Source organism: Canis lupus, chromosome 20, assembly GCF_003254725.2.
Source record: "Canis lupus dingo isolate Sandy chromosome 20, ASM325472v2, whole genome shotgun sequence".
NCBI lineage: Eukaryota > Metazoa > Chordata > Mammalia > Carnivora > Canidae > Canis > Canis lupus.
Window position 1 is genome coordinate 34,223,212 of NC_064262.1, and position 25,884 is coordinate 34,249,095.

The 25,884-nt window shown below is 39.0% G+C and overlaps 1 protein-coding gene across 19 annotated transcripts in view; it reads left to right on the top strand.

The window, feature by feature from the left end:
• The window catches only part of ERC2 (ELKS/RAB6-interacting/CAST family member 2), a 904,872-nt gene that overhangs the window by 159,941 nt on the left and 719,047 nt on the right, over positions 1–25,884 (top strand). For 12 of the 19 annotated variants that reach the window (XR_007404126.1, XR_007404127.1, XM_049097733.1 and 9 more), the window contains 2 exons: positions 8,357–8,380; positions 9,026–9,442. Coding sequence is in view for 17 of the 19 variants with exons in the window: in XM_049097733.1 (XP_048953690.1) it covers positions 8,357–8,380; positions 9,026–9,442 (441 nt within the window). In the remaining 2 variants the exon portion in view is untranslated. The remainder of the gene's footprint in view (positions 1–8,356; positions 8,381–9,025; positions 9,443–25,884) is intronic. The other 7 variants (XM_035702641.2, XM_035702643.2, XM_049097744.1 and 4 more) reach the window with 1 other exon arrangement.

A 25,884-nucleotide genomic window follows, 5' to 3' on the forward strand; every position in this document is an offset into this window, starting at 1 on the left:
GGGATAGTCTTTACTATCCAAGACAGATTTCAAAGTATGCCATTAAGTGTCAGGGAGAAAAGGCTAAAAAGAACTGGGCTGAAGTCCAGGTATCAGGATAAACACGATGCATTCTATTTGTACTCCTGGCAGAGTAACCATAAAGAGTAGCCTGGATGACATTGTGACATCTGCTTCGCTTCTCTCTGTGGTGTCCTCAGGCTGTGGAGAAGGGAGTTTGCCTTTGGAACTTTGATTCTTTGAGAACGACTAGAGAATGATTGCAGAATTAGGGTGTGAAGTAAAAAGCTTCTGAATACCCATCTAATCACAGACTCATTTTTGTACTTAAAGGAAATTAGCGGTTTTGCTACCTGTCCCACTTGTGCCATAAGTGCTAAGTTGACAGCAATTTAACCCAGGTACAATGTTGGATTACCTGGTGATGTTTTATCCCAATGCAGGTGGACATTGGAAAGGCTTCCCTCTCCAGATATGCAGTGGAATGGAAGTCACAGAAGGAGGGGTTGAGGCTTTGGGAAGCTGAGACCACAATGATGACTGGGAGATTCCAAAGAGATGGCCCTAGAATTCAACCTTATAGGTTGCTGGTTTGTAGGTAGGTACCTGATGTAGGTAACAAACTGAAATGAATGCTCTTGATTATTGATCCAGTAGGGTTTGGGTGACTGCCTTATAAGAAATGTGCTTTCATGGTTGAGAAGGGGGCGGTGATTCAATCTGAAGGAATTGAATAATCTGGGAAGCGCAGAATTGAAAATTGTGCATTGTTTTTCTTACTTTTTGGCCCTTGGAGAAGGTGTTTGGCCCTGCTTGAGATTTCACCTTGTATCTGGATCTTTTAGAACTAGTTTTTATTGAGCTTGACTCTGATAGCTAATTTTAATTAGCTAACAGTCTAAGTCTGAAGATTTAGAAAGGAAGTCTTCAGTAAATTATTCTTGGAGTATCCCATGCTATTTAACTATTGGGTAGGACCAGTGAGTAAGTAAAATGATTTAGGTTATCTCTCATCCTCCCTGTAGTAGATACTACTGCTATTTCCTGAGTTGTTATAGTAGAGATCCATCCCCTTTTGGTCTATTCTTAGGGTTACTAGAATATATAAGGATGGAATTCAGGATCCTAGAAACCAAGATTCCATGCTTCCAGAAACTGAGATTCTGGCTTTGGCAATGTGATTGCTCTTTTGAGTCTGTCATTTAACCTGTTTGTCATTTAACCTGTTTCTCATTTGTAAAATGAAGTTAACAGGATAACCTTTAAGGTCTGTCTCTTTGAACTCTAAGAGTTCTGATTCCATATCATCAGTGTGTCAAGTGGATTATGTCTTTCAGAATATGAGTTTTTGTTGCTGTTTTCAAGGCAGCATATCCTAGCCTATCCTGACTGACATAAGTGATTACTCTACTTGGTATTTTCTACAGCTTTATATGTATTAACTCATTTAATTTTCACAACAATCTTATGTATTAGGAATTATTACTCTCCTCTTCCTTTTACAAATGAGGAAACAGACACAGAGAGGATATTTTTTTCAGTGGATTATTTATTACACATGGTTTTGTATATTTATTTATTTATCTATCTATCTATCTATCTATCTATCTATCTATCTATCTATTTATTTATTTATTTATTTATGATAGTCACAGAGAGAGAGAGAGAGAGGCAGAGACACAGGCAGAGGGAGAAGCAGGCTCCATGCACCGGGAACCCGATGTGGGATTCGATCCCGGGTCTCCAGGATCGCGCCCTGGGCCAAAGGCAGGCGCCAAACCGCTGTACCACCCAGGGATCCTGGTTTTGTATTTTAAAATAGAAACTGCCTTGTTAAATATCTAAAATGGCTATCTGGTAAATGAATTTTGAAACTATATTTATTTGAATTTCTTAGAAGTAGAACAGTGAGGGAGGAGAGAGATAGATAGATGGAGAGGTTGCTTCAGATCCCCTCCCCATTCTCCATTACATGATGCAGAAAGATGATCAGTACTCTATAAGGTACATGCCTTTTACTCAAGAATTTTTTTTCAGGAACAGATGTCTGCTTAATTTTAAATATTTTATTTATTTACTTTTAAAGATTTTATTTATTCATTCATGAGAGACAGAGAGAGGCAGAGACACAGACAGAGAGAGAAGTAGGCTCCACACAGGGAGCCCAACATGGGACTCGATCCTGGGACCCCAGGATCATGCCCTGGGCCAAAGGCAGGCACTCAACCACTGAGCCACTCAGGTATCCCTTTTTTTTTAAATATATTTTTTAAGATTTTATTTATTTATTCATGAGAAACAGAGAGAGAGAGAGACAGAGAGACAGAGAGACAGAGACACAGGCAGAGGGAGAAGCAGGCTCCATGCAGGGAGCCCGATGTGGGACTCGATCCCGGGACCCCGGGGTCACGCCCTGGGCCAAAGGCAGGTGCTAAACCACTGAGCCACCCAGGGAACCCCTCAGGTATCCCTTTTTAAAATATTTTTAAAAGAGAATGAAAACTAAATGACACATGAATTTGAGAAAAATTTGAACACCAAATTTAGGTTGATTATCAAATTGTGTTTGGTCTTGCTGAAGTCATTTAGTTATTAGTAAAATGGCTACTTGGAAAATAGATTTTGCTGATTAATAAATACGCAACCTGGAAGCATCTATCACAACAACCTTTGAATGAGGAACAGCCTAGATGGCTAACTTTAAATTTAAAGAATTACTGTAACTGTCATAATTGCCTGCCTGCCTGCTCTCACAACTTCCGCCCCCTCCCTATATCCTTTTTTCCCCAGTATCCTGAAATATTTGTGCCAATTCAGAGACTAGATGGTATAGTGGTTTGAGCAGGGGAGTTGGTATCAGACAGCAGAGGAGTTGGTATCAGACATCTGGCTGTACCACTTACCTAACTGAATGACCTGGAGCAAGTTACTTAACCACTTTGCATCTCCATTTTCTCATCCATTAAATGGAGATCCTAAACAGTGGCTATCTCACAGGGCAGTTGTGAGGATTAAAAAGCTTAGAACATTGTGTGGCATGTGGTAAGTGCTATCCAGATTTTTGCTATTATTGTTCCTTAATAGGTCTGCTCTGTCTTTGCTTCTGGGCTTTTATACTTTCTCTTCTCTCTCCATCATTCTTCATGGGGTAGGCTCTCAGTTGCTCTTCAAGATGCAGCTCAGTGATGGCTCTTTGGGGTGTTTTCTCACATGTCCCCAGCCTGGGTGACATTCTTTCTGAATATCTAGCCACCTGACTATGACTTCTGTTATAGTTGCAGGGTACTTTACCTGCAAATGTTACCTCATAACATAGTAAAGCTACTATCAGTTTACTTATCTATATGGACCATGAACATGGACTGTTCGTTCATTCTTTCTTTCATTATATCTCTCTCTCCTTTTCTTTCTTTCTTTCTTTTGATATTTTGTGAGTATAAGGGAGATACTAGGTAAATGTATATTGAATGGATAAATAGACCAATTTTTCCCTCCATTTCTCTATCCCTTCTTTTTTCCTCCTTCCCTCTCATTCTTCTCTTCTACTTTCTTTCCTTCTTCCTTCCTCTACCAAACTTCCTCTCTTCCTTCACTCTCAAACCTGGCCCTTGATACATTATCTTAGTTATTCCTCACAGGAACTCTGTGAGACAAGCATCATGATTATCCCCATTTTGCAGGTGTGGAAGCAGAGGATCAGAGTAATAGGCAACTTGCCCATCCAAAAGGACAGACCCCTTACAGAGTTGTCTTCCAGTGTTGCTGTCTCTGCTCAAAGTATTTGGGCAATTTTTCCTTGGAATTCCCTTTTGGCCAGTCTATGAGCCACATAAGAAAACCAATCTTAGTTTTGATCACTCTCAGAAAAGATGATTTCCAGTCTGATCACCCCAATTCATCATGTTTGTTTCCAAATAAACCTAGATCATCTTATGAATCTGTTTTGTGCTGGTCTCAGTCTATCAATAACCAGTATTGTGGTTGGACTGGCTCTTGTGGTTCTTAGTATGATTGTAAGATAACCTTAGCAATAACCACAAAGAAGCTTTGAAAAAATAAAGGTTTATCATCTAAAGAGCCTGGAAATTGCACAGCGGAGCTAGGGCCATGCAGTGAGGTCATGGGTAGAGAGTACGTGGGCCTGGTTCTGCTTTTATTTGAGTCAAGAGGGGGGGCTAGGGTTTTGTGCGCTCATTCTTTATTGGTGAATTTAAAACATAAGAGGAGAGATTTTAAGTATGAGAAGAGAAAAAACAAGTGTCCCAAATGGTCAGTTATTGATATCAATCAAGATCTCTAAAACAAAGGAACTTCAATACAGGAGGCAGTCTGGCTCTTTATCTATTTGTGTGGTTGGTAGTGTGTTTATTTGAGATAGCCATCATTGAAGTAGATGCCTCTTTGAAGTGGATGCCTTAGCAATCAAATCTTAAGTCAGGCACTGTCATTGCAAAAAAGAAAGAAAACAATTGTCAGGGCTTATGCAGAGATGCCTACTCTTGCCACTTTTATTCAACGTATTATTAGAACTCCTAACCACAGTAATTAGGCAAGAAAAAGAAAAAAAAGGCATCTCAATTGGTAAGGAGGAGGTAAAACTGTCACTTTTTGCAGATGATACGATATTATATATAGAAAAAAAGAAAAGCCTATTAGAAATAATAAATGAATTCAGTAAAGTTGCAGGATACTTTACCTGCAAAAATTAACTTGCAGAAATCAGTTGCTTTTCTATACATTAATAATAAGCTATCAGAGAAATGCAGAGAACAATTCCATTTATAACTGCATCAAAAATAATAAAATACCTAGGAATAAATTTAATCAAGGAGATGAATGTCCTGTATTCTGAAAACTGTAAGACATTGGTGGAAGATATTTCAGATGACAGTAACAAATGGAAAGATATACCATGCTAATGGATTGGAAGAATTAATATTGTTCAAATGTCCATACCCACAGCAATTTACAGTTTCAGTGCATAATCTCCATCACAATACCAATGACATTTTCCACAGAACTAGAACAAAGAATCCTAAAATTTGTGTGAAACCACAGAAGACCTCAAATATCCAAAACAGTCTTGAGAAAGAACAAAGCTGGAGGTATCATACTCCCTGATCAAATTACACTGCAAAGCTATAGTAGTCAAAATTACATGGTACTGACATGGAAGCACACACACAGATTAATGGAATAGAATAGAGTCCAGAAATAAACCCACAAATATATGGTCAACTAATCTATTCCAAAGAAGGCAAGAATATAAAATGGGAAAAAGACTCTTCAGTAAATGATGTTGGGAAAACTGGACAGCTACATGTAAAAGAGTAAAACTGGACCACTGTCTTATGCCATATATAAAAATAAATTCAAAGTGGATTAAAGACTTAAATGTAAGGCCCCAAATCATAAAATTCTGAGAAGAAAACATAGGCAATAAGCTCTTTGACATGAGTTTTAGCAGTATTTTTCTGGCCAGTCTCCTCAGGCAAGGGCAACCAAAGCTAAAATAAACAAATGGGATTACATTATAATAAAAAGCTTTTGCACAGCAAAGAGACCATCAACAAAATGAAAAGTCAACTTACTGTATAAGAGAAGATCTTTGCAAATCATACATTTGATAGGAGGTTAATATCAAAATATATAAAGACTTACACAACACCAAAAAGACAACCCAATTAAAAAATAGGCAAAAGATCTAAATAAGTATTTTTTCCAAAGAAGATATACAGATGTCAACACAAGTACATGACAAGATGCTCAACATCATTAATTATCAGGGAAATATAAATTAATATCACTTCATATTAGAATGGTTATTATCAAAAAGGAAGGAAATAACAAGTGTTGGCAAGGATGTGAAGAAAAGGGAACCCTCAGGCACTGTTGGTGGGAGTGTAAATTGGTGCAACCACTGTGGTGAACAGTATGGAGATTCCTCAAAAACTTACAAATAGAACTACCATCCAATCCAGTAATTCCACTACTGGATATTTACCCAAAGAAAATGAAAATGAAAATACTAATTCAAACAATATATGCAGCCATTTTTTGTTCTTGCCTGAGGAGACATACCCATAAATATGTTGCTAAGGCAGGTATACAAGAGATTAGTGCTTGTCTTTTCTTTTAGGAGTTTTATGGTTTAGGTCTCACATTTAGATCTTTAATCCATTTTGAATTTATTTTTGTGTATTGTTATAAAGAGGCCCAGTTGTATTCTTTTGCATGTAGGCATCCAGTTTTCCCAATACCATTTATTGAAGAGTTTATCTTTTACCCATTTTATATTCTTGTCTCCTTTGTTATAGATTAGTTGACCACACAGGTTTATTTCTGAGCTCTTTTTCCTGTTCAGTTGATTTGTATGTCTATTTCTTTGTCAGTACCATGCTGTTTTGATTAATATAGCTTTGTAGTATATCTTGAAATCTGGGATTGTGATACTTCCAGTTTTCATTTTTTATTTTCAAGGTTGCTTTGGCTATTTAAGGTCTTTTGTGGTTCTACACAAATTTTAGAATAATTTGTTCTAGTTCTGAGAAAAAGTACTATTGGTATTTTGATAGGGATTGCACTGAATCTAGATTGCTTTGGGTAAAATGGACATTTTAACAGTATTAATCCTGGGGCACCTGTGTGGCTTTGTCACTTAAGTGTCTGACTCTTGATTTTGGCTCAGGTCATGATCTCAGGGTTGTGAGATTGAGCCCTGTGTTGAGCTGCACACTGGGCATGGAGTCTGCACAAACAAACAAACAAACAAACATTAATTCCTCCAATCCATGGGCATTGAATATCTTTCTATTTGTGTGTGTTGTCCTCAGTTTCTTTCATTGGTGTCTTACAGTTTTCAGTGTAGAGGTCTTTTACTTCCTTGGTTAAATTTATTTCTAGGTATTTTATTCTTCTTGCTGAAATTATAAATAGGATGGTTTTCTTAATTTCTCTTTCTTCTATTTAATTATTAGTCTAAAGAAATGCAATAGATATATTTCTTTTCTTTGAGAAGAGAAGAGAGAGAAAATGAGGGGGTTATTGGGGCAGACGAAGAGAATCTTAAGTAGGCTCCACTCCCAACCAAGAGTCTGATGTGAGGCTTAATCTCACGACCCTGAGATCATGACCTGAGCCAAAATCAAGAGTCAGATGCTTAACCAACTGAACCTCCAGGCACCCCACAACAGATTTCTTTATATTAATTTTGTATCCTATACCTTCAGAATTTCTTTTGGAATGATGATGAAAATGTTCTAAAATTTATAATGTGGATGTTTGCACAACTTTGTGAATATATTGAATACCACTGAATTTTACACTTTACAGGAGTGAATTATATTTAAAAAATTAATAATTGTCATAATTAAATACATGCCAGTTGCTCACTCCCAGTCACTATCCTGTGAGATTGGCATTTGGATGAGAAAGAGAATACTTTTTCTTTGTGCTCTGGAAATGTCTCAGTAGATGTTCTTAAATGGAAAGATGAAGTAGACCATAAATAGTTTAATCAAGATATTGCAATACTTAGTGCTAATATCTGAGCATAGACTATACTCGGAAAGATCTCTATACTTCTGGGTGACAGCTCTAGGAATTCTGAAAGATTTCAAAATGTGGGCTGCTCCAATATTTGTATAGCTGAGACATGGTATTATTAATGGCTTCAATACTGTGAGGTACCTAGGGGCAGGAGCCATGCTTTGTGTTCATTTTGATTCCCTTGCTTAGCATCATGTCTGGTCTACTGGCAAGATTGTGTGTTTGGTGATTCAATTGAGAAACTGCTGTTTTGGAAGGCTCCTGGTTGTTCCAAGGACAAAAATGCCTTCAAGCTTATGGCTGTTCTGACCAGCCTGAGGGTTAGCCCTGTGGGGAAGATGTTGCAGAATTTACCAACTGTCCTCATGCAACTATTTCTTTTCTCAGAACCGGTAAACTATTTTGTTTCTTTGGTGTTTTCACTCTGATTCTGGTTAAAACGATGATTTGGAATAATATGTGGGTACTTCTGGAGTGTTGTGCTTTCTTCCCTGGTAGTACACTGAAGACTTTGGGTTCCTGGGTCAGTGAGATTTAGGAAAACAAAAGGTGGAATTAACCTCACTTTTCTTCTTCTTCCTATTCTTTTTTTTTTTTTTTTTGTACTTTCGATCACATTTATCAAACAGCAGTGCATAGATTTTGTGTAGCTTATGGATCTTTGTTGTAATAAATTGTTTTTCTTTTTTTTTTCTCTGTGAAGGTACTTTATGTTGATTCTTTCTGTTAAATATCCTTTGCTTGCATTAGACTTTTCTTTGTGTTGATTTTTTGCTTCATTTTTTTTTCCATTTCCCATGCTGTTCAGTTACTGGATGCCAGAAGAACTAAGGTTTGTCCACTCTTTGCAGTTTGTTTGTTTTGCTCTGCACAGCCTCACCTCCTTGTGTGTGTTTATGTCTGTCTCTGTCTGCATTTGTTCCCTTTTGCTTGCAGATGCAGTAATCCTGTTTACTAAACCTGTTCACAGCTTTATTTGTAAAAAATAAAGTCCTCGTTTGTGTCTACTTGTAGTGGATGCTCTTATTTTCATTTTTTAAATGGAAATGCATTTATCATGGAGAATAATGGATAGTAGAATAAAGAACACCTTAGGAAACAAGGAATACTGAGTCTGGAGCATTGCGGGCGTAAAGAAGGTGTGTTTGTGAGACTTTTCCCCTCTAACCCTTTCCACTTCCTCAATTAAAACTTTGTAGATGTATAATTTCCCTTGTGACTGACACTAATATATTGTTCTGTGTATGTGTACATTTCTCTTCTCCTAAGACATTCAGAAAGCCTCATTGAATTACTTTCCCCCTCTTCATGTGCTGTCCCATGCTTCTGAAGTCACCCTGGAGGACTTCACGGCTAGCCCTCTGGACCTCATGATTAACATTCCATCTTCATAGTGTGGTAGTAGCAAATAGCGCTTGGCATGTCCATTGACTTTTTCTCCTTCTTTCTCCTCTTCTGCTCTGCCTGTCTTACACAGCACCTGCAGTTGACAATCCAAGCCCTTCAGGATGAGCTTCGAACCCAGAGAGACCTCAATCACCTCCTGCAGCAAGAGAGTGGCAGTCGTGGAGCTGAGCACTTCACCATTGAGCTGACTGAGGAGAACTTCCGGCGGCTCCAAGCTGAGCATGACAGACAAGCCAAGGAGCTGTTCCTTTTAAGGAAGACCTTGGAGGAAATGGAGCTGAGAATTGAAACACAGAAACAGACCCTCAATGCCCGAGATGAGTCAATTAAAAAGCTTCTTGAGATGCTGCAAAGCAAAGGTTTGCCTTCTAAAAGTCTTGAGGATGACAATGAACGGACACGGCGGATGGCAGAAGCTGAGTCTCAAGTCAGCCACTTGGAAGTGATTTTAGACCAGAAAGAGAAGGAAAACATACATCTTAGAGAGGTAAGGACATTCATTCTATTTCCCCAAAGCCATATTTTACAAGTTAAAATATGTTACCAAGTTATTTACAGATTGGAAGATATCTACAGCCTTAACAAAATTTCCTGGCTCTGTTTTATAATCTTCTTGTCTGCTTATCACCTTTAAACTGGAATTTTGCATTAGTTTTTTTTCTCTGCTCACTACACATATGTTCCATTGTTATTTGACACGTATTCAGAATCCAAGTGTGTGCAGCACATGCCAACTCTAAGGTGGTTTACAATTGTTTTCCCCCAGATGGCCATAGTTTCAGGTTTTTTTAAGTACAGTGCTAACTTTTAGATGTTTATCAAATATCGTCCTTCTAAAGGAGCAAAACAAATAGGTGATTAGCAAAACAATGAACCTAAATATTTTTATAGCTAAATTAGGGCAGCATTTGCAGAAAGCATGTGGATATTTCTAGGAAGAATGGTAAAATGTGCAGACCAATTTTGAACGTTTAGTTTTCAGATAATCTTTGTCTTCCTTTTCTTCTGTCTAGAACAAACTATCCCAGGTTTTCTGAATATGCATTTTACCCTTAGTGGATTAAATTATTTGAAGTCCTTCAGAGGCAGATTTTCTGGCCTGCCACCACTATTGATTATTGAGATGTTTAGATATCTGAGGATATGTAGTTGGATAGAGCTTAGAAAAAATGTGGGTGACAGCCAAGGTTTGAAATTTTTATAGCAGTTCCTTGCCACTATGGTGGATATGGCTCTCAAAAGTACCATGTAGGCAAAATGCTGTGGGAGGCGCAGATCTCACAGAAAATAGGAAACAATAAAATGGCATTAAGTATATTTTAAAGATATTCTATAACAATAAATAAAAATTCTAAAAGATATTCGCTTTCAAACCAGGTTAGACTTCTTGGCATTATGTACCTTTTCACAGCCTTTTCGGCTGTGAGTCTTTTTTCTTTTTTCTTTTTTTTGGTTGTTCAGAAAACATGACTTCCATGATGGGGCTTGCTAATGCAGATGCTCCCAAGAGTTTTCTCTGATGTGGATTGTATTTACTTAGAACATTTGAACAGAACTTTTGTATCTTCAGACTTCATGTCCTCCATGCTTATTCTCTGTTGTTTTATTTTCATGAGACATTAACAGCATGCTTAGGAAACTACTGGCTTGGTTATGGATAGAGATGCTCAAAGAGATGTTTTGTTGGTCCTGGGTTTCTTATTCATATTCTAAGAGGCTGAATATCATGGGTAGACTTCTAAGATGGCCCTTAATGACTTATACTTCTTGGAAATCATACTCTTGTGTAAATCCATGTCCTTGAGTATAGGCTGAACCTAGTGATTTGATTCTAAACAATAGAATATGGTGAAGGTAATGGATGCCAGTGTGACTTACATGATTAGGTTATATAAGACTGTTATTTCCATCTTGTTAGCAGACTCTATTGAGTTCTCAACTTGCCTGCTTTGATGAAGCAAGTTGCCATGTGAGAGAGGCCAGTGTGGTAAGGGACTAAGAGTAGCCCTTCCAGTCAACACCTAGTGAGGAACTGAGACCCTCATTCAAACAGCCACAAAGAACTGAAAACTGCCAACAACTACTTGAAAGTAGTTGAAACTACTTGAAAGTGCGCTTGAAAGTGGATCCTTTCCCAGTGCAACCTTCGGATAAGATGACAGGTCCTGGATTGACACCTTGATTGCAGGTTTGTGAGAGACTATGAAGCAAAGGACCCAGCAAAGCTGTGCCTGGATTCCTGACTCACAGCAACTGTGAGATCATAAATGTGTGTTGTTTTAAGCTGCTGAATTTGGGAATAATTTGTTACACAATAATAAATAACCAGTACAGTGGAGAGAAAGTAATCTCTTCCTGCCTTTCTCCATAGACTTTATATTTAGTTTACAGAAGGGAAGCAGTAACTACTGGCATGTAATCACTTGCATGTAGAGCAACTGTGGATTTTGAAATTTTGGTTATGTTATCTTAGAACTGTGGCTAGAGATTGCCATAGTTGAAAAAAGCTGCTGCTTTATTTTGGGTGCCAGGGGTTCATGTTGCATTATACAGCAGGGCAGTGATGCCAGAGAAACCTCCATCTGCAGCATTGACCTTGACTTTATGTTGAGGTCTTGTGGTAAAGGCAGAGTCACTCTTTTTCTGTTATTAGATTCTTCTCATTGATAGCACTAAGTAGATGGTGCCTTGATTCTATTGTGTGGATGCCTCCACTTAAATGAATCTAAACAAAATTCAATTTGTGTTTTATAAGATTAGTTTGCCCTCACAGTGGTCTGGCATGGAAATAGATCATGTTTAGAGCCTTGAACATCAGTTTGAGAGCCCACAGAGAGTGGTACAGAAAATTCAGCCCAACATACATAGCTAGTTTCCTTGAGCATCAGATGAAAGTCAGAGGATTGCCTTTTTCTTGGATTATCGAGGTGTGTGTAGAAAAGGTGTCTTTATATAAAAATCTCATTTTAAACTTAACAAAAAGACTTGGAGGCTTGAAAGGACCTTCCCTAAGAGAAGGAATGTACTGGCTTCAGGAATTTTGTGAGCCTGCTTTTAAACCATTGACTTGAAATCAGTCATGGTGGGAGTATTTACACCATGGAAATCAACAAATTTCTACTCCCAAGGCCTACGCCCCTGCTACCCTATCCCTAAAGCCCACTTACCAACACATCTCTGAATAAATGACATTGAATGTTTAACCACAATGCAGCAAGAAGAGGCAAGTTAAATAGTGCAAGAATTATGAGTTCCTTAACCACTCATCATTCATTAGAAATTTTCATAGCAGTATCTGGATAGATGCTTACATGTCAGACATGTTGAAGAATGCTTTACATTGACTCATATTTAACTCTCATAACTACCTTGTGCATTCAGTTATTCATCCATTCAGTGAGCACTTTACTGAAGATCTGTTTTGGGTTAAAGCATTGTGTTGTGGGGATGAACCATAATTTAATAGTTAAATAGAGAAGTATCGTGAAAAAAAGAAGAGAAGGAAGAATTAGTGACCTGGGTGGGGCCAACTTGATATCAGGTGGTCAGGGAAGGCCCCTTGGAGGCAATGAAATTGTGAACTGAGACCTGAATGATAAAAAGGAACTGGCCAGGGATCCCTGGGTGGCGCAGTGGTTTGGCGCCTGCCTTTGGCCCAGGGCGCGATCCTGGAGACCCAGGATCGAATCCCACGTCGGGCTCCCGGTGCATGGAGCCTGCTTCTCCCTCTGCCTGTGTCTCTGCCTCTCTCTCTCACTGTCTGCCTATCATAAATAAATAATAATAAAAAAAAAATTAAAAAAAAAAAAAAGGAACTGGCCATGAGAAGCTTTCAGAAGACTGTTCCAGGTGCTTGCTTCGGCAGCACATATACTAAAACAGAAGACTGTTCTAGTCATGTGGAAAGATCCGTACCTAGGAGGTAGGTGCTATTACTTGGCCATTTTACCTGGGGGGCCTGAGGGACAAGGGACATTAAGAAGCTTGTCCAAAAAAAAAAAAAACAAAAAAAAAAACAAAAAAAAAAAAGGAAGCTTGTCCAGCTTCCCAGTGCTGAAGCTGGTATTTGAATTGGGCTGATTCCAGAGTTTCAGCCATTAAACCGTTTCATGAAATCCCTTTTCTAGAGGAAGCTTCTCCAAAATGTGCTCTGCAGAACAGCCTTTTTGTGGGATGCTGATAACGTGCTATGAGAGAAAAAGGGTTGTTGAGGCAAATGAGCTTGTGAAATGCTGGATTCCACAGAGTTTACTGTAGGACTCCTCAGGCTCCTTAATATGCAAGCGTCAGTCATTCCCAGGAAGGGGTAGGTTCTCTAACTTATTTAACTTGCTTTTGTCTTGCTGCACTGGTGTTCTTTGTAAAAAATTTGGAAAAAAGCTATGCTAGAAAATAAAAAGTGCTGCTTTTAACTTGTGATCTGCAAAGCATGTAAAAATATACAAATAGTTCTTTCCCATGGCCAAATAACTGGGTAATTTCTTCCATTAGTTATTCTAGAAGGCAAAGTTTATTATAAGCTATTTCCATATTCTCTACTGAGTTTTAGAATGCTCTTCTGTCAGGGTCTGGGTTTTTTTTTTTTGTTTTTTTGTTTTGTTTTTTTACTTTTTTACTTTTGAGTGGAAAAATGTGGCTGACTGCTCTTGGTATTAAAGCAGTAAGAATAGCCCAGCTTGAATAAAGAAGTAGCCTGACCTCTGTTAATTTAAATGAGTCAAAAACATGATTTAAAATGTACTTGAGGTTTTAAGTTCAGTGTGTACCTGATTTCTTTTTCATTTTGCACGGTTCAACCCGGTTGGGGCTAGATGGTGTAATGCTGGAGAATGGAGTGCTAGTGGTTTTATGATTCATTTTCAGGCAGAGGTGTTGGGCCTCATATAAACCCCATCTCCTGAAATACTAGTCTTGTGTAGCCTATTGTTTGAAGAGATTTTGAGTTGGCAGGAGTTGTACATGGGGAGGTTGGGTTGCTTTAGTGTCTTGTTATCTTTCGGTGGTCTGGAAAAGGCTGAGGGCGAAACCACTTCTTTGCCTGGCAGGAAACAACAACAAAAAGACTATGATCTCAACTTATTTGGAAGACCAAAACCATTGCCCAAAAACTACAACTGATGTGCTAATGTGAGCCGAAGTGTTGGCTGAAACACAGCATTACTCACTAGTGTCGTGGGATGCTTTTGGATACAGGTTGATTTGATAAGACATTATTGAATGTGGTAATAGTTTACCTTGTTCTCTAGCTTTTTCTGCACAGAACATATTGTTCCCTGTAAAGGTTTTGGTAATCAAGTACCCAAAATGCTATTGATTTAATTAAAGAAAAAAGTGGGTTTATATATCAGTTCCTCCTATATTCACTCTCCTTAATATTTTCTTGGCTGGTCCCTAGAAGAGAGTCAGGAGTCTCTGGATTCATTGCACTGTAGGATGTTTGAAGGGAAGGGTATATGTTCTGCTGACATGATTTCCTATGCTAATCCCTTTGGGCAGCGTGTGGCATCTTTGGTAGCAAGGGTTAAAGAGCACTCAAGTCATTGGGGGCCACAATTGCTACTAACCCGGGAGACTAGGCCTGGGCTTCCCACTATGCTGCTGTTGGGGCAGGGAGAAAGAGGCAAGGCAACATGAATTCTTGCTTTCCTCTTTTTTTTACCCAGGTTGTCCCTGGAGCAGTGGGAGATCTACCTAGGCAGAGTGTGTGACCTAGAAATTCCTGAGCTCATAAACCTTTTACTGATGGCTCAAACCTCCACTATATGATCTTTGCCCAAAGTTTTAAACTCCACCGTAGTCCCATATCTCAAAACCATATGGCTTCTTTCTTTGTAACATAAACTTGTTGCCAGTTTTGCTGGCTGAACCATGATTTTGCTGATGTAGGCATTTCTAATTCTGATTCTACAGATTTAACATGTTCTATTTCTACCATTTTTTTCAAAGCTTATCACAGAAAATATTCCTAAACATGAGTGACCACTTAAACATAACATTCTACATATTCTCTCTTGCAAGAGGTATTTCCTATTTATATTATAGAACCTAACAATTACTCTCTTTTTAAAAATAAGTTTCTTACCTGATCAGTATGTTCCATCCATATTCCCAGGCCTCATATATTTCCTGCAGGTGCTCAGTAATTGAAAGAGTGAAAAAGTAGTTGAAAAACAATGGCGGTCAGCCGGGGTGGCTCAGCAGTTTAGCATTGCCTTTAGCCCAGGGCCTGATCCTGGAGACCTGCGATCAAATCACACGTTGGGCTCCCTGCATGGAGCCTGCTTCTCCCTCTGCCTGTGTCTCTGCCTCTCTTTCTCTGTGTCTCTCATGAATAAATAAAATCTTAAAAAAAAAAAAAAGATGGAGAATTTCTCTGTGATTTATTTTGCCAATATTGCAGGGGTGGTTCATAATGACTCTAGTGCCAAGCTTTTTTATGTTTTCTGTATCATCTGTGTTTGGTGTGGAGCAGGAATTTGAGTATAACCCTAACTGAAAGTTTTCTTTCATTTTTTTGAAACTCTGTTGATGCTGTGGGAGCACCCTTGGCAAGTTTGTGGTCTTGTTCAAGGATTCAGATGGGCAATAAGAGGAACAGCTCATACTTGCTGAGGCTTATTTTGTGCCAGGTTCTGTACTATATCAATCAGTTGTTATCATCTCTATCACACAGATAAAGAAATTGAGGCACAAAGAAGTATTTCTTAGTCACACAAAGCAAATGATGGAGCCAAGGTCAGAACCCAGGAAGGCTGCAGAGTCTATACTTGTCACCATCACATGCTACTACTTCTTGGGGTGGTAGAGTAAGAGAACATAAAATGGCACTTAAATGCTGTGCATCTCAGAAGTAGGAGACTGACCACTGACTTCATCATGACAGAGCTAGTCTTCAAAGGCAGAAAGAATTTCAACACACAGCATTGGTGATGAAGTACGATTGGAAAAGAGACATCTGAGCCAAGCCTCAGAGGTGGGAAATGTGATGCGTTTGGGGGTGCCATGAGTTTGGAGCAGTTGAAACTCCACCATCAGGAGGGAAAGGAAATGAGGCTGAAGTGGTGGTTTGAGGTTAGGTCACTCAAGACCTTGAACATGTGACACAGGGTATTTGCTTTTACTTGGTAGGCTCTGGGAAGCCTTTGAAGGAATTTTCCTAAGAGAATGGCATGATCAGAAAAGATTGTTATTGCTAATTGATAGTGGATTGGGAGGAGGAGACATGGAGACACATTAGAAAGATAATGTGGTTGTTGAGATCACCAAGAGTCTGAATATGGGTGGTGGCTGCAGAAGTTGAAGGGGAAGATCATTTCCACATCCAGGCAGGACCTTGACAACCTGGGAGCCGAGTATTGAGAGCTGTGAGGAGCAGACAGCCTCTGTGGGCCTGAGCACAGGCAAATGGTAGGATAGTGGGCCAGTGGGAGTGGTCAGCAAGAGGTATTAGGCTTGAGGAAAGCCTTCGGATGTGTTGAGTTCAATGAAATCCTGGTGGAGTTGTCCAACCAGGGTTGAGAACATGGCTGAGGAAATGACTGTGAAGTTCTCCCCTAGTATACAAGGCATTTCTGAGTATTGGTCATGTTGTTGCTGTTGTTTTTACACACACCTGATCATTTGTGGCTTCCAAGCCCCCAGTTGGTGTGATCATCCGAAGTTTGCCTTGTCTTTCACCTTACATGTTGTTTAAGAGGTGACTTTAGGAAATTCATACTTCTCCTTCATGCCTCTTTTCTGAGTAAGCATATCACTGAGTAAGCATATATCACATTTGACTGTGGTATATCTTTTGAGGTTATGTAGAATTTTCATTGACTGATGCCAACTTGGTACAGATTCCCTTTGTTTGCACTGAGTTCCATTTTCTCCAAGTACTCCATACAGGATGAATGCCAATGAAGCATCTCTATAGGAAAGCATTCTCTCTGAACCCTGATTAACAACACTTTCAAAAGCAGAATTTCATAATTTTACCCACACATTTCTGATGACAAAGGGAATGCACCTGTTTCCATTTCTGTTTAGCATCATTTGTCTTATCTTTAAATTCTAATACATTCTTTAAAGTTTGAACACTGCATGCTAATTTGAAATGGTTGAGGTTTTACCCCATGTTGTTTTTTTATTTTTAAAGATTTTATTTATTTATTCATGAGAGAGAGAGAGGCAGAGACACAGGCAGAGGGAGAAGCAGGCTCCATGCAGGGAGCCCGACCTGGGACTCAATCCTGGGACTCCAGGATCACACCCTGGGCTGAAGGTGGCGCTAAACCACTGAGCCACCTGGGCTGCCCCCCCCCCACCCCCCATTGATTTTAATGAGGGTCATTGATTGCTTTTTACAGTAAAAGAGACTGGTGGAGCCCCAGGGAACCCCAGGGAGCTGTTAGGCACAAGGCATTTTTGAACCTACTGAGAAAAGAAAGTGGCAGGGTAGAGGGAGGTGAGGGGAGGTGACAGGGTCAGGGAGAATGTCAGGTGGTTATGCTGGGAGAGACTCTCATGACTGTTTTCACTGCCCTGTCCTCTTGCTCTATGTTGGGTGTGAGTGCTTTTTGAAAAATATTCTTTTGGTAGCTGACCTAATTTATTATTATCACATTTGGTAAAACCATGTACCACAAATGAAACCTCAGAGGTGAGAAAGTGCTCCAAGTACCAGGACTGTGGATACTTTGATAGGTCACAAACCGTGACAATGAGAAATTGAGACAGCTCAGTTATACCAAGGTCCTACCTGTCTTGGATGGAACGTCAGCCAATACCTTACATATTAAGGAGGCTTCATAGTTCATAGAACACACTCTGTTTTGATGTTTTCCTCTGATGCTCCTAGTAAACTTGTGAGGGAAGAAGCTCAGAGAGATTAGGAAGTAATGATAAGTAACATTTACTGGGCACTCAAGAGCATTAGCTTAATTTCCAGGGAGTGCCACTAAATCCTTCCAACAATTCTATAAGGTGGGTGTTAGTTTCCTGCCTCTCAGATGAGGAGTCTGTGGCCCAAAGGGGTGATGGGTCGGGTCCAGCTTCTTAGAGCAAGTAGTGATGGATCTAGGATTTAAGTTTAGGCCTGCTGGTTCTAGGCATCTGTTCCTAACCACTCCTTGACACTGCCAGGGATAATCCTTGAGTACACCAGAGACTAGAATTCTGGTCTTCTGACTTGCTCAGGGATATTTTCTCAGTCAGTGCAAAAAAGGAAAAAAAAAATAATGCAAAAGGCTCTGACTTTTTTTTTCTTGCTTCATCTTATCAGGGCCTGTTGAATTCAGGACTGTATAAATCTGTGAGGTCACTGAGCAGTGGAAGAGTTAAACAGTGCCACAGAGAATACAGTATCACAGCTGGATCTCCTCAGTCCATCTGTGGCTCATGAAAGTTAAAGTACGAGCTTCAAATATGAAGAAGAATAGTACTGTATGTCTAGGCCATGAATTACTAGGGAATAGATGACTTTTTGTGAATGGAGAATAAGGAGAAAATAGGAGGTTCTTAGAGATGGACCTTCCCTATTTTATCTGTTCAAAGTTAGTCTTCTTTTTCAGTGTTTTAACTGTATCATTATTTCATGCCTAAAAGAAATGCTTTGTTTCCCCAAACTGACTTTACTTTTTATTTACTTTTTGTTAAGTATTTTGGGTTTCTCTGTCAGTGTGAGACATTAAAACTGTATTTATAACCTCCTGATAAGTGCCCCATTTCATTGTTCTTCTAGGTGGCTAAAATTTAGTAAAGCAAAATCTACTTTCCCACACACTCTGGCTTGGATGTGAAAGGGGAAACTTTGGCACATATGTTGAGTGTCTTAAATCTTTTGGGTAGAAGGTTACATAAGGCAATGTGAATGCTTGCTGGGCGATTCCTACGATTGACTTATAGTTTACAGCAGTTGTGACTTATACAAAGTAGGAATCAAATCGTCCTTAATAAAGGAAAGATATAATTATATATGGGTGGCTTATAGAAAAAAAGGAAAAAGAAAGAAAGATGAGTGAGCCTTTAGAAAAACTTGAAGATTTATTACTCAATTAGATCAAGAGTGGGCACACTAGAGCTTGTGGGGCATGTGTGGTTCACCATGTTTTTTTTTTATGGCCTGGGAATTAAGAATGGTTTTTATCTTTTAGATGGTTATATTTGAAATGGTTCTGTAAGTATATAATATCCTAAATAGATACAGATATGTATATAATATCTAAATAGTTGCTAAAAAGAAAACCTCTTTTGATTTTACCTCCTAGCCCTCAAAGCCTAAAATATTTACTACTTGGCCATTTAAAAAAATTGTGATGACTCCTGAATTAGATGATAAATAAACAGTTTTTGAATCAAGATGTTGGGTAAAAAGCATATGTGCAATTAGTTTTATTTATATTATCAAATCTGACAGTTTGTGTAGAGCTTTTGACTATTTTTTTTTAAATGAGTAGACAGTATTTTTTTTCTGTCATTTCTGCCTGTATTTCCCTTACCATGATTAGGCTGGTGATTTTCATCTCCAGAGATGTTGCACCTTGAGCATTGCCAGTTACCATGAAAGTCTGCAGCTCTTTCAGGAATGGTGGGTGTAGGGGAGGTAACCTGTGGGTTACAAAGGGATTATGTGGGAAGAATTCACTAACCTATAAAATGCTAGAGAATTTTAGATAGCCATTCAAACTCCAAAGGAATCAGGAATTCCTAATTAAAACACAGTTTCCAAATCCTCCTCCTTTTTTTTTTTTTTTTCTTTTTCTTTAAATGCCTGTGCTTACTGATGCTTTTTAGGCCTTATACAATGCTTTATTAAATCTGTGGCTGCTTTAGAGGAACTGGCCAGAAAAAGAAACTGTCCATGTATATATAAATCATGTTAAAAGATACACATAGTAATCATTGGTGTACCGTAGATTTGTTTGGTTTTCCTGTGGAAAGTATTCTTAATCAGGTAAAACCAGGGCCTGGTCAGAATGACAACTGAGAAATCCCTTTACCACCCTCTTCCCTTCCTTCCGTTTCTAAGGCAGTCAGATCTGTTTAGGTCACATGTGGGCCAGGTTGTCAGCTGTTTGAGCATATTTAGTGTTGGGGGAAGACCCTGCCTATTTTTGATATTTTGCTTCTTTGGTGTAGCCCATGGTTTCTTTGGTGTAGCCTATTTTTGATATTTTGCTTCTTTGGTGTAGCTCACAGCAATCTCAGCACTACTGACGTTTGGAACAGGATAATTCTTTGTCGTGGGGGTTGTCCTGTGCATTGTAGGATGTGTAGCATCATTCTGGGCCTCTATCCACTACATACAAATAGCACCTTTCCTCTTCCCCCAGTTGTGACAACGAAAAATGTCTCCAGACATTGCAGAATATCTCCGGGAGGAGGCCAAAATCACACAGGTTGTGAACTGCTGGTGTAGTGATTGACACATCCTTCTGGTGGCTGGCCTGTGGCTGTGGCAAAATACAGTAATTCCCAGCCCCACCTGCTTGAAACTGTTTTACTGAGGAAGGGCAGCCCAGTCATGATAATTCTTGACCCAAAGACTGCCTGCAGGGGATTGAACTAGGAAACAGATGTGCTGAGTGGAGGTGGGGGCTTGAGTCTGAAAAGAAACAGAAGTGGTGTGTGTGTGTGTGTGTGTGTGTGTGTGTTTGTGTGACAGAAAGAGAGAGAGAGATAGAAGAAGCAGCTACCTATTACTACCCCCGCCTTCCCTCTCAGGAAAGGTAGGGCTGGGAATTAGGAAAGTCCTAGAAAATAAATCTAAGGGAGGGGCTGGAGGTAGTGTTCTGATCTGAGATACCACTTGGGAAAGCTGGACTTTGTGAAAATAAAAGATGTTTGATTCTCAGGAGTATTTTTAGAGGTAATAATTATAGATCTGAGAAGACACATAACTTTGCTTTTTTGACCAGTGGACTCTTACTATTAATCAGCAGTTCTGTTTTACGGTAAAGGTTGTCGTCCCTGCTTTCCTCAAAATGGCCTCTGAGTCTCCCTTTCTGTTTTTTCAATAAACATTTCTCTACATGAACTGCTTATCCACCCTTTCCCAGCTCCACCAAACTTCAGAATAATTTTGGAGTGTGGTAGTTTTATCGTGTGGAAATGTAGTACAGATGTTCAGAATTACCTTTTCTTTCTCTTCTTTAAAACATCATGACCACACATGCTTTGCTCTAAGTACTATTAAGTATTTTTATTATTACTATTAAAAAATCTTGCCTCAGGCAGATTCCTATGAAATCTCAAGTAAAGGCAAATATTAAAATAGCAGCAAGTATTTATGTATATCACACTAAAAAGTCTGAACTCATATTTGGCTTTTCATGCAACTGAAACCTTTATTTTTTGACCCACTTGACCAAGTTCTCTAGTTTTGCCCTCTTTTCCTAACTCTAAAATTTTAAGTTTAGACTATGGGATTTTGTTCACTTTTTCCCTTCCCCAGTTTTCTCTAGACTTGACTTTTTCTTTTTATCTTGTGTATATATTTGAACTCAGCTCAATCACTTAATGAAGTTTGATGGGAGAATTTGGATGCCAGCATGAATTAGTGCATGCTTTTAAAAGTTATTAATGGAGGAAAGTTCTCTTCTCCCAGAGAATTCCACTGATGAGTGGCAGGGTTTCTGTGTTCTTCAACTGTAGCATACATATACAAAGGAAATGTTTTATCAACACTCAATACCTACCCCACTCAGAAACCTATTTATGGAGATTAGCTGCTTCTCTAACCATTAGCTTCTTTTGGGTTTATTAGTACCACTTTCTTTTTATATTTCTTGGCCAGACTTAAACATATTTCTCTTAATAGTTGCTAAAAAGAAAACCTCTTTAGATTTAATTACTTGAACCTGGAATCAAGAGCTCCCTCACCACCTGTGAGCACTTTTTAGCATGCTGGAGATTAGTCCTGGTTCAGACAAATGATCTTTAAAGCATTGCTTTTTCCATCCACATCTAAACAGAAATGCATTGCAAGGTGATTTTCTTTTAAAGGGCAGTGGAGATATTTTTCCTTCTGTTAGAGTCCATACAGCAAGGAAGAGGCAAAACCTGACTGTGCCTGAGACAGCAGAAATAACACTTAATGTAGGTTTTCCACCATGGCTTCATGATACCCAGTGGTGTTCCTGCCAACAGTCTCTGTTGCAATACTTTTATGATGCATGTCAAGATTTAGATGGTTTTAAGGACTCAAGCTTTAGTTGCTTTAGAAGACAGAATGTTGCACATGACTGGATCTTTGCCAATTCCACACTGGAGGCTTGAGACACCTGAAAAACCTGCCATGTGCTAACCTCAATGGATATTCTTAGGCTGCCTCTTGAGCAATTGTTACAGGGAGAGGGATCACGAGAGTTTAGTGGAGATTTGAGGATGCTTATGCCGAGCGGGGACTTCTGATATGTGATGACACAGGATTCCCCAGAAGACATGAAATCTCTTTGAAGAACTCATGTTTGTAAGCTGTGGTTATCTTTGCATGCTGGCTTTTTGCTTGGTTGCCTCACAAGCACAAATGTTAGAGGACTCAAGAAGAATGGTCTAAAATGACCACATTTCTGAAATCACAGGAGCCTCTTGAGAAATATGTGTGGCATGGTCTGTTTGAGGGCTATCACATGGATAGAGAAAGGTTGATGGTGTCTCACCATGGGAGGCCCTGACAGGGTGCTGTTAATAGCATCAATCATCGTTGTTGTTGCCACTACTTAAAAGATAGAAGGCTTTCTAGTGCAGGCACTGAGCTGAATGCTGTAACTCAGTTGCTCCTCAGAGCAACCTCGTGAGGTGTAGGTGCTGACATTGTCCCATTATTTCATCAGGGTAGCTAAGTAGCTTGCCTAAGACCTCACAGGGAACTTGACCTCAGAGGTGAGAACTGTTGTACCTACTGTTCTATAGAAGGTCAAAATAACTTTAAGTCATTTCTTTCCACACACTTCCTCTCTGTCTCTCTGATTTGTTTTCTTTGAAACTTTCCTTTTCTATATGGGTTTCTGATCTGGCTCATATTATGACTTCATTTAAAGTCTTATTCTTTCTCTCATTATGTTGATTTCCTTCTCTTTTATTTTAACCTCAATCATTTTCTTCCCTTTGTGTTTTCATCTGAATTGTTTTATGCAGTTAATTGTCTTTCTTGTTATGTTCCAAGTAGAAGTTCTGGGCTTTTGCAAGAGACCTAAGAATGCTAGTGAAATTTATAGGAGACTTCTGGCCTAATATAATTTTAATCAGCAGTTTTCTCTGCTTCCTGTAAAACCTTTTCATCCACCTGTGTAGGTTTATTCTTTGGTCTCAAATGAAATGACCTATACTAAGCACTTTGTGCAGGGCTTGGCTCAACAAATGTCATTTATGTTTCTTTGAAGAAAGGTGAAGAGAGGATAAGTAAGAGTTATGGTCACATCAGTTGGTCTTCTTGTAAAGCAAGTCCATGCTCCTTTTACGAATCATTGACTTCTCTCTTCAGAATAAAACCTCATCTGGTGACATTTTACAGGTCACTTGTTGGGGCACAAATGTTTGTACCAAGCAGTCCAAACTTCAGAGTGACCTTCTCTCCATCATCCTGGGTTCACTTTGTAAGTGCTCCAGTGTTGTAAATTACATTGTATGCTAAACATCTAGTTCACTGGGTTTGAATAAACTTAAATGTAATGCATGTATTAGGTGAATTATATGTAATGCACGAATACATGTAAGAGTTGGCACATAGTAGGTGCTCAATAAATGTTAGTTTGATATCTTTATATATTTATCTCTATATATCTATATATCTATCTACCTGTCTATATCTCTGCTGAAGATTGTGCATTCCTTGAGAGTAGGAATCACATCTTACTCATCTTTAATATTATCAGCACCTGGCACACAGTAGGTGCTAACAGAATGGGTTTATCATTATTGATACACATCTGCCTCTTATATATCTTTAATGACTAAAGTGTTTGATGTCTATAGAGAATGACTGGGGAATGAAAGAATAAAATAGAAGTTGTTACTACTTTTGGGATGACATAAAAATTCTAATGATTCGTCAAAATGTTTTTAATGAGTTGTGCATAAGAAATACTTATATAATAGCTACCCTTTATTGAGCACTTACTTTGTGCTTGACACTCAACTAAGTGCCAGTCACTCATTATGCATTTAATCTGAGTTTGGATTTATCCTCCCTTTACAGATAAGGAAACTGAGGCACAAATAGGTGTGACTTTGCAGGGTAACATTGCTACCATGTTCTACCATGTTTTGAGTTGGAATTTGAATAGAATTCTTTCCACTGTCTCATTCTTGCCTATGGAAATAATTATTCCTCATTGTGTATTTTAGATCCATTATATAGTAGTGGTAATTTTCCTGCCTCCAACATTTTTATTAAAAGAAGATGAAAATCCAGTAGGCCTTATTAAACATATACTGGGTACCAAACGTGTGGAAGATTCCATCCCCAGTCTGGAGCTCTGTCCTGAGCATCGGGGCCATCTATGAACTTTCTAGTGAGCATCTTGTAGGTTGCAGAGACGTCTTAAACTTAGCCTGCTCAGACTGGAACTTCTTGTCTTCCAACTGTTCTTCCTCCTGTATCTTTGTCTTGCTGTTTAGCTCCCTACCCAAGCCAGATACTGGGAGTTATCATCAATTTCTCTTTCTCTATCACTCCTATATTAGTTTCCTATTACTGCTGTAACATATTACCACAAACTTAGTGGCTTATGTGTAAATTTATTCTCATACAGTTCTGGGGGTTAGAAGTCTGAAGTCAATTTCACTGTGCTAAAATCAGTGTGTTGGCAAGCCTGTGTCCTTTCTGGAGGCTCTAGGGGAGAATTCATTTCCTTGCTTTTCACAGCCTTCAGAAGCCAGCTGCAATCCTTGGCTCGTGGCCCCTTCCTAGATCCTTAAATCTCTCTTTCTATGACCTCTGCTTCTGTTGTTACATTTCCTTCCCTCTGATTGACTCTCCCACCTTCCTCTTAGGAGGACCCTTATGCTTACATTGGGCCCACCCAGATAATCTGGGATAATCTTCTCATCCCAAAATACTTAACTTAATTGTATCTTTAGAGCCTTTTTTTTTTTTTTTGCCATGTACGTTAACATAAACACAGGTTTGGGAGATTAGGATGTGGCCATCTTTGGGGAACTATTATTCAGCCTACCACATCCCTTATAGCCACTGTATCACTAAATCTTGTTTATTCTCTCTATAGACTTTTAGATCTGCCTGTGGCTTTTCTATTCCATTGCTCTTACCTTTGACCTGATCCTACTAACTAGTCTCCTCTTATAGTTCCTTCTTCACACTGCTATCATAGTCATCTTTGAAAATGCATGTTTATCCTTTTCATATCTTCCATTGCCAGGAGAACAAAGTACAAATTCCTGAACCTGGTTCACATCCCTGCCATGCTTTTCCAGTCTTGTTTCTTGCTCTTTATCTCCCCTCTGCTTCAGTCACCTTAAACTCTGCTTTGCTCAATAACCAGCCTGTGGGCTCTATGCCTGTGTTTGTGTGGTTCCCCTTAGTGTCTGCGTACCTGTTCTCCTCCATCTTTACCTGACCAACCTTGATTTGTCCTGTATTATTCAGCCCAGGTGTTACTTCTCAGAAGTCCTCACTTTTACTCTCTCTCACCCTAGACTGAATTAGGGTCCCTGCCTGTGCTTATTTCTCATAGAAATGATTAAATATCCATTTATTTGACTGTGAATATCCAGACGAAGAACATCCATAGGATCTGGCACTGTCCTTCGTATACGGTAGGAATCCCATAGGATGTGACACATTTCATATTTTTCTTAGACCCCTGGCCTCCCTGAAAAAACTATATGATTTTAACTATACCTTAATTTACCCCATTATAGTCAAATGTATAGTTTTGTTTTTTTTAATGTACAGTTTTCTTAAAGCATATGCTATAATCAAACAAA